This window comes from Onychomys torridus, chromosome 22, assembly GCF_903995425.1.
Source record: "Onychomys torridus chromosome 22, mOncTor1.1, whole genome shotgun sequence".
In the NCBI taxonomy this organism is placed as follows: Eukaryota; Metazoa; Chordata; class Mammalia; order Rodentia; family Cricetidae; genus Onychomys; species Onychomys torridus.
In genome coordinates, this window is record NC_050464.1 from 32,369,781 (window position 1) to 32,388,284 (window position 18,504).

General features: G+C 51.2%; 1 protein-coding gene across 1 annotated transcript in view; it reads left to right on the forward strand.

The window, feature by feature from the left end:
• The first annotated feature begins 7,689 nt into the window (after positions 1-7,689).
• The window catches only part of Sdsl (serine dehydratase like), a 14,552-nt gene continuing 3,737 nt past the window's right edge, over positions 7,690-18,504 (forward strand). The window contains exons 1-6 of the mRNA XM_036172278.1: positions 7,690-7,783; positions 12,764-12,957; positions 13,131-13,170; positions 13,871-14,010; positions 15,377-15,465; positions 16,054-16,281. Coding sequence (XP_036028171.1) covers positions 12,784-12,957; positions 13,131-13,170; positions 13,871-14,010; positions 15,377-15,465; positions 16,054-16,281 — 671 coding nt within the window. The 5' untranslated portion in view covers positions 7,690-7,783; positions 12,764-12,783. The remainder of the gene's footprint in view (positions 7,784-12,763; positions 12,958-13,130; positions 13,171-13,870; positions 14,011-15,376; positions 15,466-16,053; positions 16,282-18,504) is intronic.

Sequence of the window (18,504 nt, forward strand, 5' to 3'; positions counted from 1 at the left end):
TACAGAAAAGCCGGGACAGGAAGTATGTGGCCAAGAAACAGCCACAGCTCAGCCACATGGTGGCTCACACTTGCGACCCCTGAGCAGCAGAGGCAGAGGCAGGAGAACTAAGAGTCTGAGGCCAGCCTGGACTAATGAGTGAGCTCTTGTCTCAAAAATAGAAGGAAAGGGGGAGGGGAGAATGGGACTCAGCCACCGAACCCCAAATTAGTGTCAAACCATAAAAGAGGTTTATGTAGAGTGGAAATGAGGCTCGGGTCACAGAGGTAGCAAGAGGCAGGATTTGGGCGGGACTCCCAACCCTGTGATTGACAGAGCTGCTTACTGCCATCCTCTAGGGACTCTTCATATAAAAATGGGCAGATGGGAAAGACCCAGGGGACTGGGTTCAAATCCTGGCTCTACTGTTACTAGATAAGTGGTTCAGAGCAAGAACCTTGCCCTCCCACAGCCTCTGTTTGCTCATTTGCAAATAGGGATGATGCCAGCACCTCCGTGCCAGGCTTTGGAGAAGTGAGTGTGGGTTAAGTGAGAAGCTTGAAACTGAACAGGCAGCCAGTGTGTGTTAGTAGCCTTCATCATCACCATCACTGCAATCACTACTGACATCACCACCATCATCTTCATCACTACTATCTTTATGACAATCACCATCATCATCATCACCACCACCACCGCCGCCGCTGCCACCACCACCGCTGCCACCACCACCATCACCATCATCACTACTATTTTTATGGCAATCACCATCATCACCACCCTCATCACCACCCTTATCATCAATACCACCATCATCATAACCACCACCATCATCATCAACACCACCATAATTATCACCATCAACAACTATCACTACCATGACCTAGAACTAGGAGGTATTATATCTAAAACCTCTTCCAGCTCCACTCCGAGCCTCTGGCTTGTTTCTGGCTGTATGCAGAGGCCTATGTATCCACAAGGGTACACACACACACACACACACACACACACACACACACACACACAGACAAACACACAAACATATGCACAGGCATGTGCCCTGACTGCTTCTTTCCTTTCTCTGGCCTCCCCAACCAAGAAAGCTCTCTTGTCCCATTGGCTGGGCCAAGAATACTGATAAACACAGTGTGACTATGGCATAGTTGGCTTGCCCAGGAACCCCCTAGGCAGAACAAGCTGCATGTTGTCATTGGTCCCCCAATCACCCACAACAGGTGACCATAGATAGGGTGTAGGTCAAGGACATGAGACAGGCAAGCTGGGATGACATGGATGCCACAAAGCCCTTGTGTGGATACAGTCACCTACCTTGTGTCTCTCTTTACCAGCACCTATTGCCAAAGTAATGGGGTCCTAGTCACATGCCATGTATCTCCTGTGTGTGTGTGTGGGGGGTCATCTCATGTGTGACAAGACACACAAGTGTATGGGCTACCTTTGTCCCATGCTGTAGTGAGGACAGGCCTGGAGGATGGCATTTGCTAAGAGTCATCAAGGAAGAGGGTAACTTGGAACATGCTATCTTGGGGACTCAGAGTCTTTAGGGAACACAGACCTGATGGAGAGAGTTGAACTGAGGACAGACGAGTGGGCTGAGCAGTTTGGATAGACCTGGAGGGTCTAGATTTCATGTTTTAGATTAAATTTGAGTCATGGTCTCATGTAGCCCAGGCTGGCCTCCAACTCACAAAGTAGCTGAAGATATCCTTCAAATCCTGATTCTCCTGCCTCCACCTTCAGAATGCGGGGATCATAGGCGAGTGCCTACTTTACTTGGTACTGAGGATCAAACTCAGGATCTTCAGACTTCTCAATAGAGACTGTGAAAGCTAGAAGGTCCTGGACAAATGTTATGCAGACACTAAGACACCATGGATGCCAACCCAGACTATTATACCCAGCACAATCAGGACCTTGTACATGCTGAGAAAGCACTCTCCCAGGTCAGCCATATTCCTAGCCCTGACCTTTACCACCTTTTCCAACCCTTTCACATACGCCTCCTTGCCACACCTTGACAGTACAGCCATTCTCAGAGTGGGGTGATTTTTGCATCCAGGGAGCTCTGGACAGTCTCTGGAGATATTTTTTAGTTGTATCAGATTGAAGAATATAATAGTTCCACACAAAGCCCGGGGCAGCTGTCCTAGAACAGACTCCAGTGGCTGCCTCTGAGGAACTGCTCCAAGGGGACATGAACGACACCTTCAGCTCTCCTTGTTTTGGTGCTGTGGCCATGACTTAAGCTCAAGGGTACAAAACACCTTCTATCCAACTGCTCCTGAACCAGAGCCCTGAGAGGCCCTGAATGGAGCTGGTGGCTCACACCTGTCATCCTAGCTCATGGGAGGCTGAGGCAGGACAACTGTTACAGGTGTGAGGCCAGACCGAGGTCCAGAAAGAGATTGTGTCTCTAAAGAAAATAAAAAGTGGCCAGGTGTGGTGGCATACACCTGTAAACCCGGCACTTAGGAGGCAGAGACAGGAGGCTCAGGGGTTTGAGGTCATCCTTGGCTACCTAGTGGGTTCAAAGCCAGCCTGGGATACATGAGACCCTGTCTCAAAAGAATAAAATAATACTTATGCACACACACACACACACACACACACACACACACACACAAAACAATAAATAAATAAGTAAATTTAAAAACATTAAAAAAAAAGAGAGAAAAGAATTTGTCTGAACAATGAGCCGCCCTTGTTTTGGACTCTGTGTTCAACCTCTGTGGTCCCAGCGGAGGGCTTGGCAGCCACTGGGCTCTTTACACTGTGGTCACCTGCTGCAGCCCTCACTAGATGAGTGCGAGGTCCAGGAACCCTCTTGGGTTTCCCGGTGGCACTGTCCATTGCTGACTCCCACTGTGCGTCATTCCTAGTGACAAACAGTCTTTGCTGATCCCTGATGTGTAAAACAAGCCACCAAGCCAAGGTCAGGACCCGGCAATAGCTGGAGCCTCTCCCAGGGGTTATCATTACCCATGGTGACCCATGCTGGACGTGGGGAGCTGGCCAAATCCAGCACCCTGAGAGACCCTGAAAGAGACACGGCCATAGCTCAAGTGAAGAGGTCTGCAGTTAAAAAACCCTCACCCCCCAAGTGCACGTGCACTGTTTAATTTGAGGTAACAAGGGTGTTTTTTTTTTTCTTCTCCTAGGGGTTGCAGCAAATCCAGCAGCCAAAGCAACTTGGGTGGTAACTGTTGAGTTACATGGGAACCTTCTGTGCCTCCAGCCCAGGGCATCCCTTCAGGGGCAGTGGACAGCAGTGTCAGGGACTCCCCCACCCAACTCTCCATCTCTGTCACAAGCTCTTGCCATTTCTGTGCGGTCCAAGGGGTTTTGTTCTATGAGACCGAGTCTTGCTATGTAGCCCAGGCTGGCCTGGAACTCTTCATTTTCCTGCTTCAGCCTTTGGAGTGCTGGGATTAGAGGTATACACCATCATGCCCAGATTAGCTATGAGTCTGTTGGTTTGTTTGTTGCAGGTTCTCCTGTATCCCAGGCTGACCTTGAATTTCCTTTGTGGTCAAGAATCCTGCTTCTACCTCCCAAGTGTTGGGATTACAGGCACTCACCACTATACTCAGTGCTTAGGTATGAATTTTTTTTAAAGGTTTATTTGTTATGTATACAGTATTCTGCTTGCATGTTTGACTGTGCACCAGAAGAGAGCATCAGATCTTGTTATAGATGGTTGTGAGCCACCATGTGGTTGCTGAGAATTGAACTCAGGACCTCTGGAAGAGCAGCCAGTGCTCTTAACTTTTGAGCCATCTCTCCAGTCCAGGTATGAATTTTTAAGCCTCTTGGGAGGTGCACCTGGGTTGAATGTCCCTCAAAGCTTGGTTCCTGGTCTCTGTGCTGGGTGACCCAACTAGTCACATTACCTTTTTGCACCTAATTCTTTCCCTTGTCCTGGGCAGATGAGTTGTGGTGGGGAGTGTCTCTGCCAGGGTTTCAAACTCAAATACACCCAAGTTTCAGTCACGAGCTTCTGGGTGCTGGGGGGCAACTGAGTGGGGGGATAGGGTGACTGTAGGACTGTGGCCTTCCAGAGAGGGTGGTATAGCTTAGCTTGGCTGATGGAAATCATGCTGAAAGGCTGGATTCTCAGGTCTGCAATGATCGAACTTCTTGGTCAGGGATGGGGAGTCTTTGAACTTGGCCAAGGAGCCACGCTGTGTTGTGTGTGGGGGAAGATCCAGATGCCGACACTCTCCCTTGGTCGCTGTTCACTGGCTGCACATGTGACTTCGTCTGCCAGGTCCCTGGTCCCGCCTCGTGGCTCAGAACTCCCCGTGCAAGCAAGGAAGACTATGAGGTGAGACTCGTGACTGAGGCTGGTTGGCAAGTGTCAGAGGCTCCACGTACCTCAGCAGCAAGGTCTCTTTGTCCCGGGAACAGGATGCACAGCTGGGGCTGAGGTGGTGAAATAAGGATTAATGAGCAACCCAGAGGACTGGCATGGTGGCTGTTCAGTGGCCTGAGGTGTCAGGGACAGGCGCTGGCTGACAAGCATAGCCTCCCTCCCTCCCTGCTCCCCGTTAGCCTTCCAAGCCCATCTTCTCCCTCATTCCAGCCAGCAACTGTGGAGCCCAGCCCCTCTGCCATTCAGCCTCTGGCTCTGTCCCTGCTCTGTGATCTTGCGTCAATGACTCAGTTTCTCCGAACCTGTTTCCTCAGCACAGGGGATCATTGGATTTTTTTTTTTTTTCTTTTTGGTCCAGGTAGTTGTACATTCTGTGATGGAATGATGGCACAGGCTTCTTTGCAACTTTTGCTGTATTCTCAGGGAACCATAGGACAGACAACAGAGCACCAGCTGTGGGCTCCAGTGTCTCACACACACATGTGCTCTACGAGGACAGGAGCCTTGTGTCCCTCCCCACAGTGGTGCAAACAAGGCACAGAGAGGCTGAGTGACTTGCCTAGGGTTCCTCAGCCAGGAAGTGGTGCCGCTGCTACTGTGGGTGGCAGAGCCGGGCTGAAAGATCTGTGTCCTAGATACTGAATGCACTGCCTCCCCCGTAGGAGCCCGCCCTGTGCCTATTCTGCTTTCTTTCATTTCTCTGTTTTCATTAAAAAAAAAAATTAAAAATTACATTGGTTTATTCTCTGTGTGTGTTGGTGCACATGCATGCTACAACAGGTACGTGGAGGTCAGAGGTCAATTTTTTGGCGTCAATTCTCTTTTTCCTTCCACCATGTCGGTCCTGGGAACTGAGTTCAGGCCATCAGTTTGCTGACAAGTGTTCTCACCTAGCAAACCATCTCAACAGCCGTGTGTGTGTGTGTGTGTGTGTGTGTGTGTGTGTGTGTGTGTGTGTATTTGAGACAGTCTTGCTGTTGAATTCATGGCAATCCTCCTGCCTCAGCCTCTGAAGTGCTGATATTACAGGTGTACCAGTACTTGGCTTGTTCTATGACTTAATAGTTTTCTTAAAAAAAAAACAAAAAAAAAGATTTGGCTCAGCACAGTGATGCACACCTTTAGTCCCAGCACTCGGGAGGCAGAGGCAGGAGGATCCCTGTGAGTTTGAGGTCAGCCTGGTCTACAGAGTGAGTTCCAGGGTAGCCAGGGCTACATAGTAAGACTTTGTCTCAAAGCACCAATCCAAATCGAAACAAACAAGCAAAAAAAGAAAGGAATTATTATTATTAATTTTGGATCTTCGAAACAAGGTTTCTTCATGTAGCCTTGGCTCTCCTGGAGCTCGCTCTGTAGACCAGGCTGGCCTTTAACTCAGAGAGATCCTCCTGCCTCTGCCTCCCCAGTGCTGGGATTAAGGGTGCTTGCCACCACTGCCTGGCTTATTTTTAATTGTGTGTATGGGGTGTGTGGGGTTACTCACATGTGCATGCAGGTACCTGTGGAGGTGTCAGGCCCACTGGAAGTGGAGTTACAGGCCATTGTGAACCACTTGATGTAGGTGCTGGGAACTGAACTTGAGTCTTCTTCAAGGGCAGCACATGCTCTTAACAACTTAGCCAGCAGCCCCCTTGCCCTGTGTGTGTGTGTGTGTGTGTGTGTGTGTGTGTGTGTGTGTGTGTAAACTCGCATGCACAGTGTGCATCTATAATCCTAGCACTTGGGTGGTGGAGGTGAGAAGATCAGATGTTCAGTCATCTTCATTTTCATAGCAAGCTTGAGGCTAGCCTGGATTACACACGATCCCATGGCAAGAAAAACTAGAGACTCTATTCCTAGGGGCAGGCGGTAGAGAGCTTATCTGACCTTGCAAAGCCCCGGGTTCCATGCCCAGCGATGGGGATGAGAGCCTTGAGAATCTGCGATTGGTATGCCAAAGGCATGTCATTAATGCAGATCCTTGTCTACGGCTGAGGGATTCCTCTACCAGGAAGCATTTCTCCAGATCCCACACTACAGCCACTACAGAGACCTGATCTCTGTCCCTTTGGGGTCCCCAGGGCCTCGGGCAAGACTGGGCACTGGACAGTGGATGGGGGCGGGGTAATGCGAGGGCAGAAGTGAGTTGGGAGGGTTCCCAGTTGCAGATCATGGCTAAGCAGTTCCATCTGACCCCAGGTAGCCAAGGGTTAATCATCAATCTTGGGAGGGAGAGGTCACACTTCCCTAAGGGACACCTATGGTACCCGATCCTTCCTCAATCTTGCCTCTCATTTTGTATTTATGGAAACTGAGGCTCAGGATGGATGAGGCCGCATTGTTCAGTGAGATGGGGACAGAGGGGACACAAGAGTCTGACCCCTTCTTCATGGGTGCTGGAGAGCCGACCTTGGGTCTTCACACTTGCATGGGATGCATTTACCCAGAGCCGTCGCCCCAGACCCTTGTAAGTACTTCTGTGACCCTTACAATCCCCGCCCCCACTCCACACCTGCCTGGGCTCCTGACATCCCACCTGCTCCCACCTCCCACAGCACGGGCATCCCGAGTGCGGGGAGAAAGCAGGGGACATGCTATCTTGTTTGAGGTTAAAGGTCTCAGGACTTGGCAGGTGTTAGGTGTCTAGTAAATATTTATTTATTGAATGCATCAAGCCATTGCTGTGGATAGTTAATAACAGCCAGGCTGCTTCTGCTGGCTGTGAAAAAGCAGAGGTAGGAATGTAGTGTGAGTTTCCCATTCAGACAGGGTGGCAGGGTGACTACCAGCTGCCCTTGTCTTCTTTCTATCTTCCTTTTACTTATTTATTTTTTTATTTGCAGGACAAGGTCTCTCTATGTAGCCCCAAGTGTCCTGGAACTTGCTATATAGACCAGGCTGGCCTCGAACTCAAGGGATCCTCCTGCCTCTGCCCCCAGAGTACTGGCATTAAAGGCGTGCGCCGCCATGCCTGGTCTGCATCTTTGTTTTCTCGGCTCAAACCTAAGCTGACCTCCATGTGGTCCAGGGAACATGGCCTGACCTAAGGACAGCTCTGGATATGTCAGATCTAGGGTGGCTGTGTTATGAAGGTGGTCCAAGGTGAGAAGTTCTTTCTGCCTCTTGCTGGCCAGTCCCTGTGGATGTATGCATTCCTTCCCGAGCCTCCATTTCCCCATCTGCCAGATGAGCCCAGGTCATTCACAAGCCATGAGCTGCATGAGGAAAGAAGGGAGGGTTGAATATCCCCATGATTCCATCTTGGCTGTTTTTGCTGTTGAGTCTTTACCGGGACCCAGAATCGGGAACTGTCCCTTTAACAGGGAGGAGGGGCCGGGCCCTGGTGGCGGAAGCTGATCTTTGGCCTGTGAGTCCAGGTTGGTCCTGGCTGGGCTGTAGGCTGTGCTGGTCCAGGGACTGTTCTCCGGGAAGGTAAGGGTGGCATTGTGGGAGTGGCTGGGGGCTGTGGGGCAGCAAGCGGGTGTGAGGATGTCTACTACTCCAGGAGCGTCTGTCCTGTCTTGTCACCCCACAGGAGGCGGGGCCCGGGGCCCCTGAGGGTGGATACCAGATTGTGCAGGTGGTCAGCCTGGCTCTCGAGACTTTCTCCTGATTCAGCTGCTGTATGCCACCCAAATGGCCCCTGGGGAAAGCAGCCCAGAACTGTTGGGGCTGGAGTGAGGCCTGGGGAGAATGGGCAGCCCTTTTAAGTGAGTTCCAGTGAAGAAATCACAGGCCTTCTCTCTCCACAATAGGACAGGGAGGTCCAGCCTCTTGCTGAGATCCACCAGCTGCCACAGTGGGGAGTGGACCAATGGGGTCCCTAGGCCTTGGCTCAGATGGGTCCCCACCCTGATGATGATGAGGTTGTTGTCATCAAGGGGGCAGAGAGGCCTGGGGACAGAGCCAAGAGTTTTAGCCCTTTTTTGTTCTTTTTTTTTTTCTTTTTTTCTTTTTAAAGACAGAGTTTCTCTATATAACCCTGGCTGTCCTGGAACTCACTCTGTAGACCAGGCGGACCTCAAACTCACAGGGATCTGCCTGCCTCTGTCTCCTGAGTGCTGGGATTAAAGGTGTGTGCCACCATGACTTTGTGAGTTTCATCTCTTAAGGATACTTGTCAGTGAAGTACCAAACAGCCTCATTTTCAATAACTAATAATGATGGTGATGAAGAGGAGGAGGAGGATGACGATACGGACAACCCGGTGGTTAAGATGCTGCACAGTGTGGAAGCCCACACCTGGGTTTGAACTCTGAGCCACAGTTCCTGACCTGTGGCCTTGTGTGCCAAACCCACTGGGTCACAAGTTATAAAATGGAGTCACATGCAGGACTCTGTCAGGGTTTCTCAGTGCATTCTGAGATAATACGGAAGGAGCTGTGTGGTGGGTATTGTGTTCCCTGAAATATTGTGTGCTCCCCAAAATAAACAAATTTGGGGTCAGAGAACAGACAGCCACTAGAACAAAGACAAAAATGGTGGCTAGAAAATGGAAAGAGCAAGCCATAGCAGAAGTGGGGTGGTGGTGGTACACACCTTTAATCCCAGCACTTGGGAGGCAGAGCTAGCCGGATCTCTGAGTTCAAGGCCACTTTAGAAACAGCTAAGCATGGTGACCCACACCATTAATCCCAGGGAGTGGGGGCAGAAAGAGAAAGGTATGTAAGGCGTGAGGACCAGGAACTAAAGGGGTAAAGCATGTAGTTAGTTAAGCATTTGGTTGAGCATTTTGGCTGGATAAGCATTTAGGTTTTGGAGCAACACAGTTCAGCTAAGAGCCATTGGGATGAGGACTCAGAAGCTTCCAGCCTGAGGAAACAGGATCACCTGAGGAACTAGCAAGGTGAGAAAGCTGTGGCTTGTTCTGCTTCTCTGATCTTCCAGCATCCACCCCAATAACTGGCCTCGGGTTTGATTTCATTAATAAGAGCCTTTTAAGATTCCTGCTACAGTGCTGGGCATGGTGCCTGGCTCCCAGCAAGCCTCACACAACAGTTAGCTCTTATCAAGGCACACCGGGTACAGTGGGCACCCTCACTTCATGGCTGAACTTCATCTTTGTGAGGACCTCATGCCGTACAATACTGCATCTAGTGTGTGGCCTGGTTCATGCTTCGCTCATTCCTATTTTTCTGGTCCAAGAGGTCTTCCCTGGCTCCATGCCCAAAGGAGACCCTCTTGTTCATCTTTAATATTCACAGGTTCCTATTATTTTTCTTGGTTTATAGTAGATCCCCTCATCAAACTACAGGCTGTCTCTAAGATGGATGTCTGTCTTCCCCACCGAGCCATCCCTGGGTCCCAAGCCCCAGCCAGGACCTTGACAGTGCTCTCTAGCACGGCAGCATTGGTAGAAGGTCCCAGTGAGGGAACCCGTCTAGAGGATTCAACCTGGAGCCTGGCAGTGGGTGCCAGCGGTTCATGCACACCACAGCCTGCGAGTTGGGGTGTGTGCATTTGTTCCCATTTAACAGAAGAGGAAAGAGGGGCGGAGTGGTTGAGACACGTGAGGCACATAACTGGCTTTTGACTTTGGTCTCTGGTTAGCCCCCAAAGCTATGATCTGGGGTTGCAAGACTGAGGTGAGAGCCAAGCTGGTGGTGTGTCTCAGTCAGGGTCACCATGGCTGTGATAAACACCGTGACCCAGAGCGACTCGGGGAAGAAAGGGCTTATTTGACTCACACTTCCACATCACTGTTTATCATCAAAGGAGGTCAGGACAGGAACTCAGGCAGGGCAGGAACCCAGAGGCAGGAGCTGAGGCAGAGGCCACGGAGGGGTGCTGCTCCCTGGCTTGTGCCCCATGACTTGCTCGGCCTGCTTTCTTATAGAGCCCAGGACCACCTTCCTAGGGATGGCACCACCCACCCTGGGCTGAGCCCTCCCCCATCAGTCACCCATCAAGAAAATACACAACTGGCTTTCCCACAGGCCAGTCTGGTAGGGTCATTTTCTCAGCTGAGGCTCCCTCTTCCGAAATGACGCCAGCGTGTGTCAGGCTGACATGAAAACTAGCCAGCACAGGGGGTTTGGGGACCAAGTACAGCTCATAGGCACCCTTTCCCTGTGAGAGGTGCTGAAAGAGACGAGGTGGGTCTGCTCTGTCTTTACCTTGTCTGGGGAGTTCCGGGGCCATCCTGACAAAGGGTCAGATTCACTGACCAGTTTCCTATTTGAGTCCCTTGAGTAAGAGTGGGTAGGAAGTTCAGGCTTGGGGCCGGGGAGCGGGGGAGACCCGACCGGGTTCGACTTGCCCCCTGGTGGCTGACCTTGGAACTGCAAAGGGCCTCACCCATCTTTTCAGCCATAGAGACCAAGAGGAGCGGTTTTATTTTTGTTTTTGCCCCTTTTCTTTGGTGGTTTGAAACAAGGCCTTCTCAGTACGTTGTAGCTGAGGCTATCCTTGGACTCACTTTGTAGCCCAGGCTGGCCTTGAACTGAGGCAGGAGGACTGCCTCAGTTTCCTGAGTTTGAGTGCAGGGATTATAGGTGTGAGCCACCACTCAGCTTGTTCCTTTTCCCAACATTCCTTCCCTCAGTTCTCACTTGTTTGTTTTTCATTCATTTATTTATAGACGAGGTCTTTCTATGTAGCCCCGGCAGGCCTATAACTTGCTTGGTAGACCAGGCTGGCCTGGAATTCGTAGATCCTCCTGCCTCTGCCTCTTGCATGATGGGATCAAAGGGTGGAACCACTACCACACTCATCTTCCTCCTACCTTTTAAAATTTTATTTATTTATTTATTGATTGATTGATTGGTTTTTTGAGACAGGGTTTCTCTGTGTAGCTTTGGAGGCTGTCCTGGAACTCCTTTGTAGCCCAGGCTGGCCTTGAACTCACAGAGATCCACCTGCCTCTGCCTCCTGAGTGCTGGGATTACAGGCGTGCGCCACCACACCCCGGCTCTAAAATTGTATTTCTTATCAGTGTTGTAAGAATGTGTGTGAGTGTGTGTGGGTGTGTCAGAGGACCACTCTGTAAGCTAAGATCTCGCCTTCCACCTTTAAGTGGTTCCTGGGGATCAAACCCAGGTCATCGGGCTTTTGAGACAAGTAGCATTTGTTGAATCATCTCACCAGACCCTTTTGCAATCTTTTAAAATTAAAAGATTGGTTAATTTTGGTTTTTCGAGACAGGGTTTCTCTGTGTAGCTTTGCACCTTTCCTGGAACTCACTCTGTAGCGTAGGCTGGCCTAGAACTCACAGAGATCCGACTGCCTCTGCCTCCCAAGTGCTGGGATTAAAGGCATGCGCCATCACCGCCCGGCTCAAAATTTATTTTTATGTGTATGTGTATTTGTCTGCGTATATGCCCACGTGCATACCATGTGGAAGCTGTGTTCAAGCTGGCCAGAAGAGGGCATTGGGCTCCCTAGAATGGGAGTTAGAACTGTGAGCCACCATGTGGGTGCTGGACTCCTTGGCAAGAGCATCCAGTGCTCTTAACCGCTGAGCCATCTCTCCAGCCCCGCCCCCCTTTTCTGTTTTGAGATGGATCTTGTGTAGCCCTGGCTGGCTTCAAACTTCTTATGTAGCTGACGTAAAGTCACCATCCCACTGAGTTTGGACAGATGTAGACCATTGTAAAGCTACCTATGTACATCAAAACACAAAAGAAAGGCTTACAGGCCAGTGTGATGTCACAGCATTATACTCCCAATGCTAAGCAGGGGGAGGCAGGGGGATGGTGGGTTCCAGGCCAGCCTGGGCTACTCACGGAGACCCTATCTCTCAATGGCAACTACAACAAAAGCATCTTTGCTTTTAGAGATAATACAGGCCATGGCTAGATAACTGGGAACCGATAACCAGGAAGAGGGCAAAAGACTGCCAACGGCAGAGGTAAGGGGGTAAGGAAGAGCCCTGCCCCCCTGCCACCTGCTTTTTGTTTTTTGGTGGAGCTGAGGATCGAACTTAGGGCCTTGCGCTTGCTAGGCAAGTGCTCTACCGCTGAGCTAAACCCTGCCACCTGCTTAACCAGTGTTTTTTTTTTTTTTTTTTTTTTAAAGATTTATTTATTTATTATGTATACAGTGCTGTGTCTGCATGGCCAGAAGAGGGCGCCAGATCTCATTACAGATGGTTGTGAGCCACCATGTGGTTGCTGGGAATTGAACTCAGGACCTCTGGAAGAGCAGCCAGTGCTCTTCACCTCTGAGCCATCTCTCCAGCCCTAACCAGTGTTTTATATGGAAAAATTATGAATGAATGAATGAATTTTTATTACTCTTCGGTCACACTCTGTGTCCCCAGCACTATGGACAAGCCACAGACAAGCCACTGTTACCCAGGACCTTGAAGCTCGGAAGCCAGATTGGCTTTGGGGTGACCAGGCTCAGGGGCCTTGGCCGCCCTTCTCCTGATATAGTTAAGGAATCTAAACAGTGCATGCCCCCCCCTTGCAGGTCACCTCTGTGTCGCAGGAATGGAGGGAGCCTTGGCAGAGCGTGTCAGGGTGGAGCCTTTCCACAGGGTCACCCCACTGCTGGAGAGCTGGGCACTGTCTCGGGTGGCAGGCATGCCCGTCTTCCTCAAATACGAGAATGTGCAGCCAGCTGGCTCCTTTAAGATCCGGGGCATCGGACATTTCTGTCAGCAGGTGAAGGAGGGTGGGCCCAGGGCTGGGGCGGGGAGTGAGGTCACACAGGGCTGGGGAGGAGGTGGGGGCAGGTTAGAGGGAGAGGAGTGTTGGGCGTGGATGGAGCACCCCGCCACATCCCACAAAGGCCTCCATGACTGGAGTGACCCCAACTCCATCCTTTCTCTCTCCAGATGGCCATGAGGGGATGCAGACATCTGGTGTGCTCCTCAGGTGACCCCATTCATCTCTGTTTTGCTAGGAGTCCTTAGGACTGGTGTGGGGCAGGGGAGCCAGCTAGAGTATCTGTCAAAGGCTTGGTTTCCTCCCTCCCTCCTTCCTTCCCTCCCTCCCACCTTTCTTTTCTTTCTTTCTTTCTTTCTTTCTTTCTTTCTTTCTTTCTTTCTTCCTTTCTTCCTTTCCTTTGTAAAGGCTACAGGACTCCTGATCCTCTTGTCTCTACCTCCCAAGTGCTGGGATTACAGGTTTGCACCACCACAGCCCAGTTTAGCTTCCTTTCACAGTCTCAGACAGCCACACCATCTGTTTTCAGTCCCTTCCCCATAATCCTAGATTTGTGGAGGTCATAAGCGACAGAGACCCATCTCACAGAGGTTTCAGCTGCAGGCTCCAAGTTCCGAACATGCTCGGGATAAATAGCTTTCAGGCATGGCTGGATCCAGCCACTCTCTTTGGTCCCTCTCCGTCTCTTGCTTTTTCTTCTCTTTTGCCTCTTTGTCCAGGCCACACGCTAGCCTGAGCAACATACTCACCCCTGAAGCAGTAATGAGTGAGGAGGTTGAGTTTTTTTTTCTGATTGGCTTGATGTAGATCAGATGTCTCCTTCTGCCAGCCGCGGAGCCCATACACAGGTGACATACAGGGAGAGGTTGGCATGCAAGGTCTGAGGAACTCCTCTCTCCACTGCCCCCAGGGGGCAATGCAGGTATTGCAGCCGCATACTCAGCTCGGAAGCTGGGCATCCCTGCCACCATCGTGCTCCCAGAGACCACTTCCACGCGGGTGGTGAGGCGGCTGGAGGGGGAGGGGGCCGAGGTCCAGCTGACTGGGAAGGTAAGGAGTGGAAAGCAAGAGCAGAGAGCCGGGGAGGGCTGGGTGGGGTGCTGCGTCCTCCCCCGCCGCACTCCAAGGCCTCTGTTTATTTTGGACGGACCCTGGCCAGAACCAGCGTTTCGTCTTCAGTCCTCTCTCGGGAGGGTGGACGGGAGAGAGAACGGGTGGGACAAGGGTTTGGCACTGTAAGCACTGGGACCTCTGGACCTGCTGTCCCACCCTGAGAAGACTTCTGTCAGAGGGCTCGAGAGTGTTCCCCATCCTCACTGACTCTTGGTACTGGGACCTGAAAGACTGGCAGTTTGATAAGACAAAGTCTTCGGTGATGGCTGTGTTATGTTTTGCTTTGAGACCCCCAATGAGAAAGTAATGGGAACATCAGAAGACCCCCTACACTGAAGCTGCCTCCGTAACCATGGTGCCCAAAGCTGCCTCTAAATACCGTACAGTGGAGCCTCCTTCCTCCTGGCCTTTCCTTCTTCCCTTTCCTTCTGCTTTTTTTTTTGTTTTTGTTTTTGAGACTAGGTTTTTCTGGGTACCTCTGGCTGTCCTGGATCTCACCATGTATCCCAGGCTGGCCTCGAAGTCACAGAGATCCACTTGCTTCTGCCTCCCGAGTGCTGGGATTAAAGGTCTGCACCACCACATCCTGCTAATTTCTAACTTCTCTTCTTCCTTTCCTTTAGCATCCACTCACCCATCCATCTATGCCTGAGTAGGGCGGGGCGGAAGGGGAGGCAGCCCACTCTGCAGGGCAGGAAGCCCACACGGCAAGGCGGGAAACCACCTGGGGTTTCCTCAGAGCTCATGAAGGTTGTGCCACTGAGTGGGACATAGCAGCTATTACCCACAACTCTCAATCCTTATTGGTGGAGTCTGCCCCAAGCACACACTCCCTGTAAGTGCAGCCTACTTTGTGTACTACCCAGACAAGCTCTATGATCAGGGGACACCTGGAAGGTGAGCTCTGGGTGACCTGAGGTGGGCACAGGTGTCAGAGGCCAGCTCTGCCTAAGTCTATGCTTTAGTTCATCTTGGGCCATCATTGGGTGACGGAGGCTCTCCTGGCTTCAGGGACCCAGACGATATGTGAGGGATCTGTCCCCTCCTGTGGGCCCGAAGTGGGTTCCATGTCACCCGTCCTGGGGTTCATTGGCTCTGTACACCCTGAGCAGTTCTGGCCCTGCTGTCAGACATTTGGATCCCTTTGAGTTTGAGGGACGCACATGGTGTCCTTTGGTTCATGCAGAGGTTGTGGTCCTCATCCTGGGAGTATGGTCTTGCTCAGGGAGGAGACTCCAGTCTCTGCCATAGTCCCTGTGGAGTCTGCACCCCAGCTTTTTCCAGGGCCTCTACTTCTCTTTAGGTCTGGGACGAGGCCAACACAAGGGCACAAGAATTGGCTACGAGGGACGGCTGGGTGAATGTCCCACCCTTTGACCATCCCTTGATATGGTAAGGCTTGAGGGACCCTCATTGAATCAGGGCCAGAGGAACCTCCAAAGCCAGGCAGACATGGGTTCAGACCTTGTTTCTTGGGAATTATGTTTTGTGCAAAACACCTCCCTGCCTGTGCCTCAGTTTCTTCATCGATCCAATGGAAATTGTAATATAAAATAGTCTTTATCAAACATGTGCCTTGGGGCTGGGTGCAGGCTGCTGGCATTCCCTCACTGTCTACTCAACTATGAGGTAGCTACCGGGAAGCCCACTGAGGCACAGAGAGGTCAATTACTGGCCCGAAGGCACACAGCTGATGGGGGAGAGACAGGGTTCTACTTCCAGAATCACAGCTGGTCCTAAGTCACAGGCTGGTCCCTCTTAACCCTCCCTGATGAGGGTATTTCTTTCCAAAGTGGGGAAGGATTGAACGAGAAAAGGCAAGAAAGAGCCTGGGAGGGTGACAAGGAGACAGGTGTGTGGATGAAGGGATGAGTGGATGGAGAACAAGGTTGAAGCTGAGGGGCCCCTGCTGTATCATCTTGCCTCTTTCAGTGGCCAAGGAGGGGGTCACCTATCATTTGTTCCATTCCCACCCCCCAGGGAAGGCCATGCCAGCCTAGTGCGGGAGCTGAAAGAGTCACTGGGCAACCCACCGGGGACCATGGTGCTGTCTGTTGGAGGCGGAGGGCTCCTAGCAGGTGTGACTGCGGGCCTGCTGGAGGTAGGCTGGCAGCATGTGCCCATCGTTGCCATGGAGACCCGAGGGGCACACAGTTTCAACGCGGCCTTGCAGGCAGGCAGACTGGTCACTCTGCCAGATATCACCAGGTGGGTCTGGGTGGAGCATCTGAGGGGGTAGAGGGTGGGGTGTCTCTATCCTATGGCCTTTTGTCCAGGCTTGTGGGGGGTGGCGGCACCCCAAATGTCTGCTTATCCTCAAATTCTAACCACTGTCATGAAGTTAGAGGGTGTGAAAAAAGCTGGGTCCGTGAGTACACCTGTTGTTTGTTTCCTGGCTCTTTTGGGGGGCCCACCACTCAGCTCCCAAATAAATCCACACATGGGGGCTTTTTCTTAATTATGAATGCCCGGCCTTAGCTTGGCTTAGTTTTTAGCCGGCTTTCTTTAACTTTAATTATCTCCTTCTATCTTTTTGCCTCTGGGCTTTTCCTGTTCTCTTACTTCTGTAAATCTTACTCTTACTCTGTGGCTGGCTGGTTGTGCAGCTGGGTGGCTGGCTGGTCCCTGGAGTCCTCCTCCTCTTCTGGCTCCTCTTCAATTTTTTTTCACCTGGCTCCTCCCTACCACTTCCTGTCAGCTAGTTGCTGAGGCAGCCTCCTGACGGCACATGAATTTTATTTCATCAAACACATCTTTGCACGATTAAACAAACATTCCAGAGCATAAACAAAAGTAACACACCTTGAAATAATATTCTACAACACACGCCCCTGTCATTCTGACACTTAAAAGGCTGAGGCAGGAGGCTTGAGAGTGGGGGTCCAGCTTGAGCTTGCATAGAGAGACCCTGTCTCAAAGTAAAGGTGGGGGCAGTGCTGGAGAGGCCCAGTGGGTAATGTGCTTGCCTTAGAAGTGGGAAGACCTGAGTTTAGGTTCTCAACACCGACACAAAATCTGGTGCAGCGGTAGCATCTGTGACCTCAGAGCTGGGAGAGTGAAGAGTGGCACACCCCAGAACCGTGCTGGCCACTCAGCCTAGCAGAAGAGGTGAGCGGGAGAGACTCCTCCTCAGAAACATGTAACACAAGCTGGTTAGCTTCCCAGAACTGCCGTAAGAAATGACCGCAAGCCGGGTGGGCGGTGGTGGCCAGCATGCCTTTAATCCCAGCATTCGGGAGGCAGAGCCAGGCAGATCTCTGTGAGTTCGAGGCCAGCCTGGTCTACAGAGCAAGATCCAGGACAGGCACCAAAGCTACACAGAGAAACCCTGTCTTGAAAAAGAAAAGAAAAGAAAGAAAATGATCGCAAACTATGCTAGGGAGAGACACGGATGACTGGTAAAGTTCCTGCTTTGAGAGTGTGAGGACCAGAGTTCAGTCCCTGGTCTCTGTGTAAAACTGTGGAGTGTGGTAGTGTGTGCTTGAAATCTAGTCCTGGGGAATCAGAGTCAGGTGGAGCTGGTATAGTTACTTGGCAAACTTCAAGCTGGTGAGAGCCTGTGTCATGAAAGGGGGTGGGGGCTTACTCCAGAGTGGCAGCCCAGTTGTTTAAGCCCTAAGGTAGGTCCATGCTCCCCAGCATGGCACAACAGAAGCATCACATAATATCCACAGGTTGCTGTTTCTATAGATAGAAGCATTCCACACAGGTGGAGGGACCCAGGAACCCCCCCCCCTTAACTTTGGAGGTTACATCTGTCCCATTCCTAGACCCCCATTCCCTTCTTGGCTGTGTCCCAACATCCTACTATATCATTGTCTCAGTCAGGGTTTCCATTGCTGTGAAGAAACACCATGACCATGGCAACTCTTAGGAAGGAAAACATTTAATTGGGGCGGGCTGACTTACAGTTCAGAGGTTCAGCATGGCAGGGAGCAGGGCAGCGTACAAGCAGACATGGTGCTGGAGAAGGAGCTGAGAATCCTACAACTTGCAGGCAACAGGAAGTCGACTGAGACACTGGATGGTATCCTGAGCATAGGAAACCTCAAAGCCCGCCCCCACAATGACACACTTCCTCCAACAAGGCCACACCCACTCCCACAAAGCCACGTCCCCTAACAGTGCCACTCCCTATGAGATTATGGGGCCAATTACATTCAAACCACTACAATTGTTGATCCCTGGTGTGGGGCAACAGTCTCCCCTGTTTTCTAGACCAGCCTTGTGGCCATTTTGGGGGGTTAACATCTACATGAAGACATGTGGTACAAGACCACACTTTTCACTTATTCAAACTGTAGTCAGTGGTCTTTTTAAATTTTTTTGAGACAGGATCTCATGAAGCCCAGGTTAGCCTTGAACTCATTATGTAGCTGAGGATGACCTTGAACTCCTGATCCTCCCCAAAAGTGCTGGGATTATAGGCAT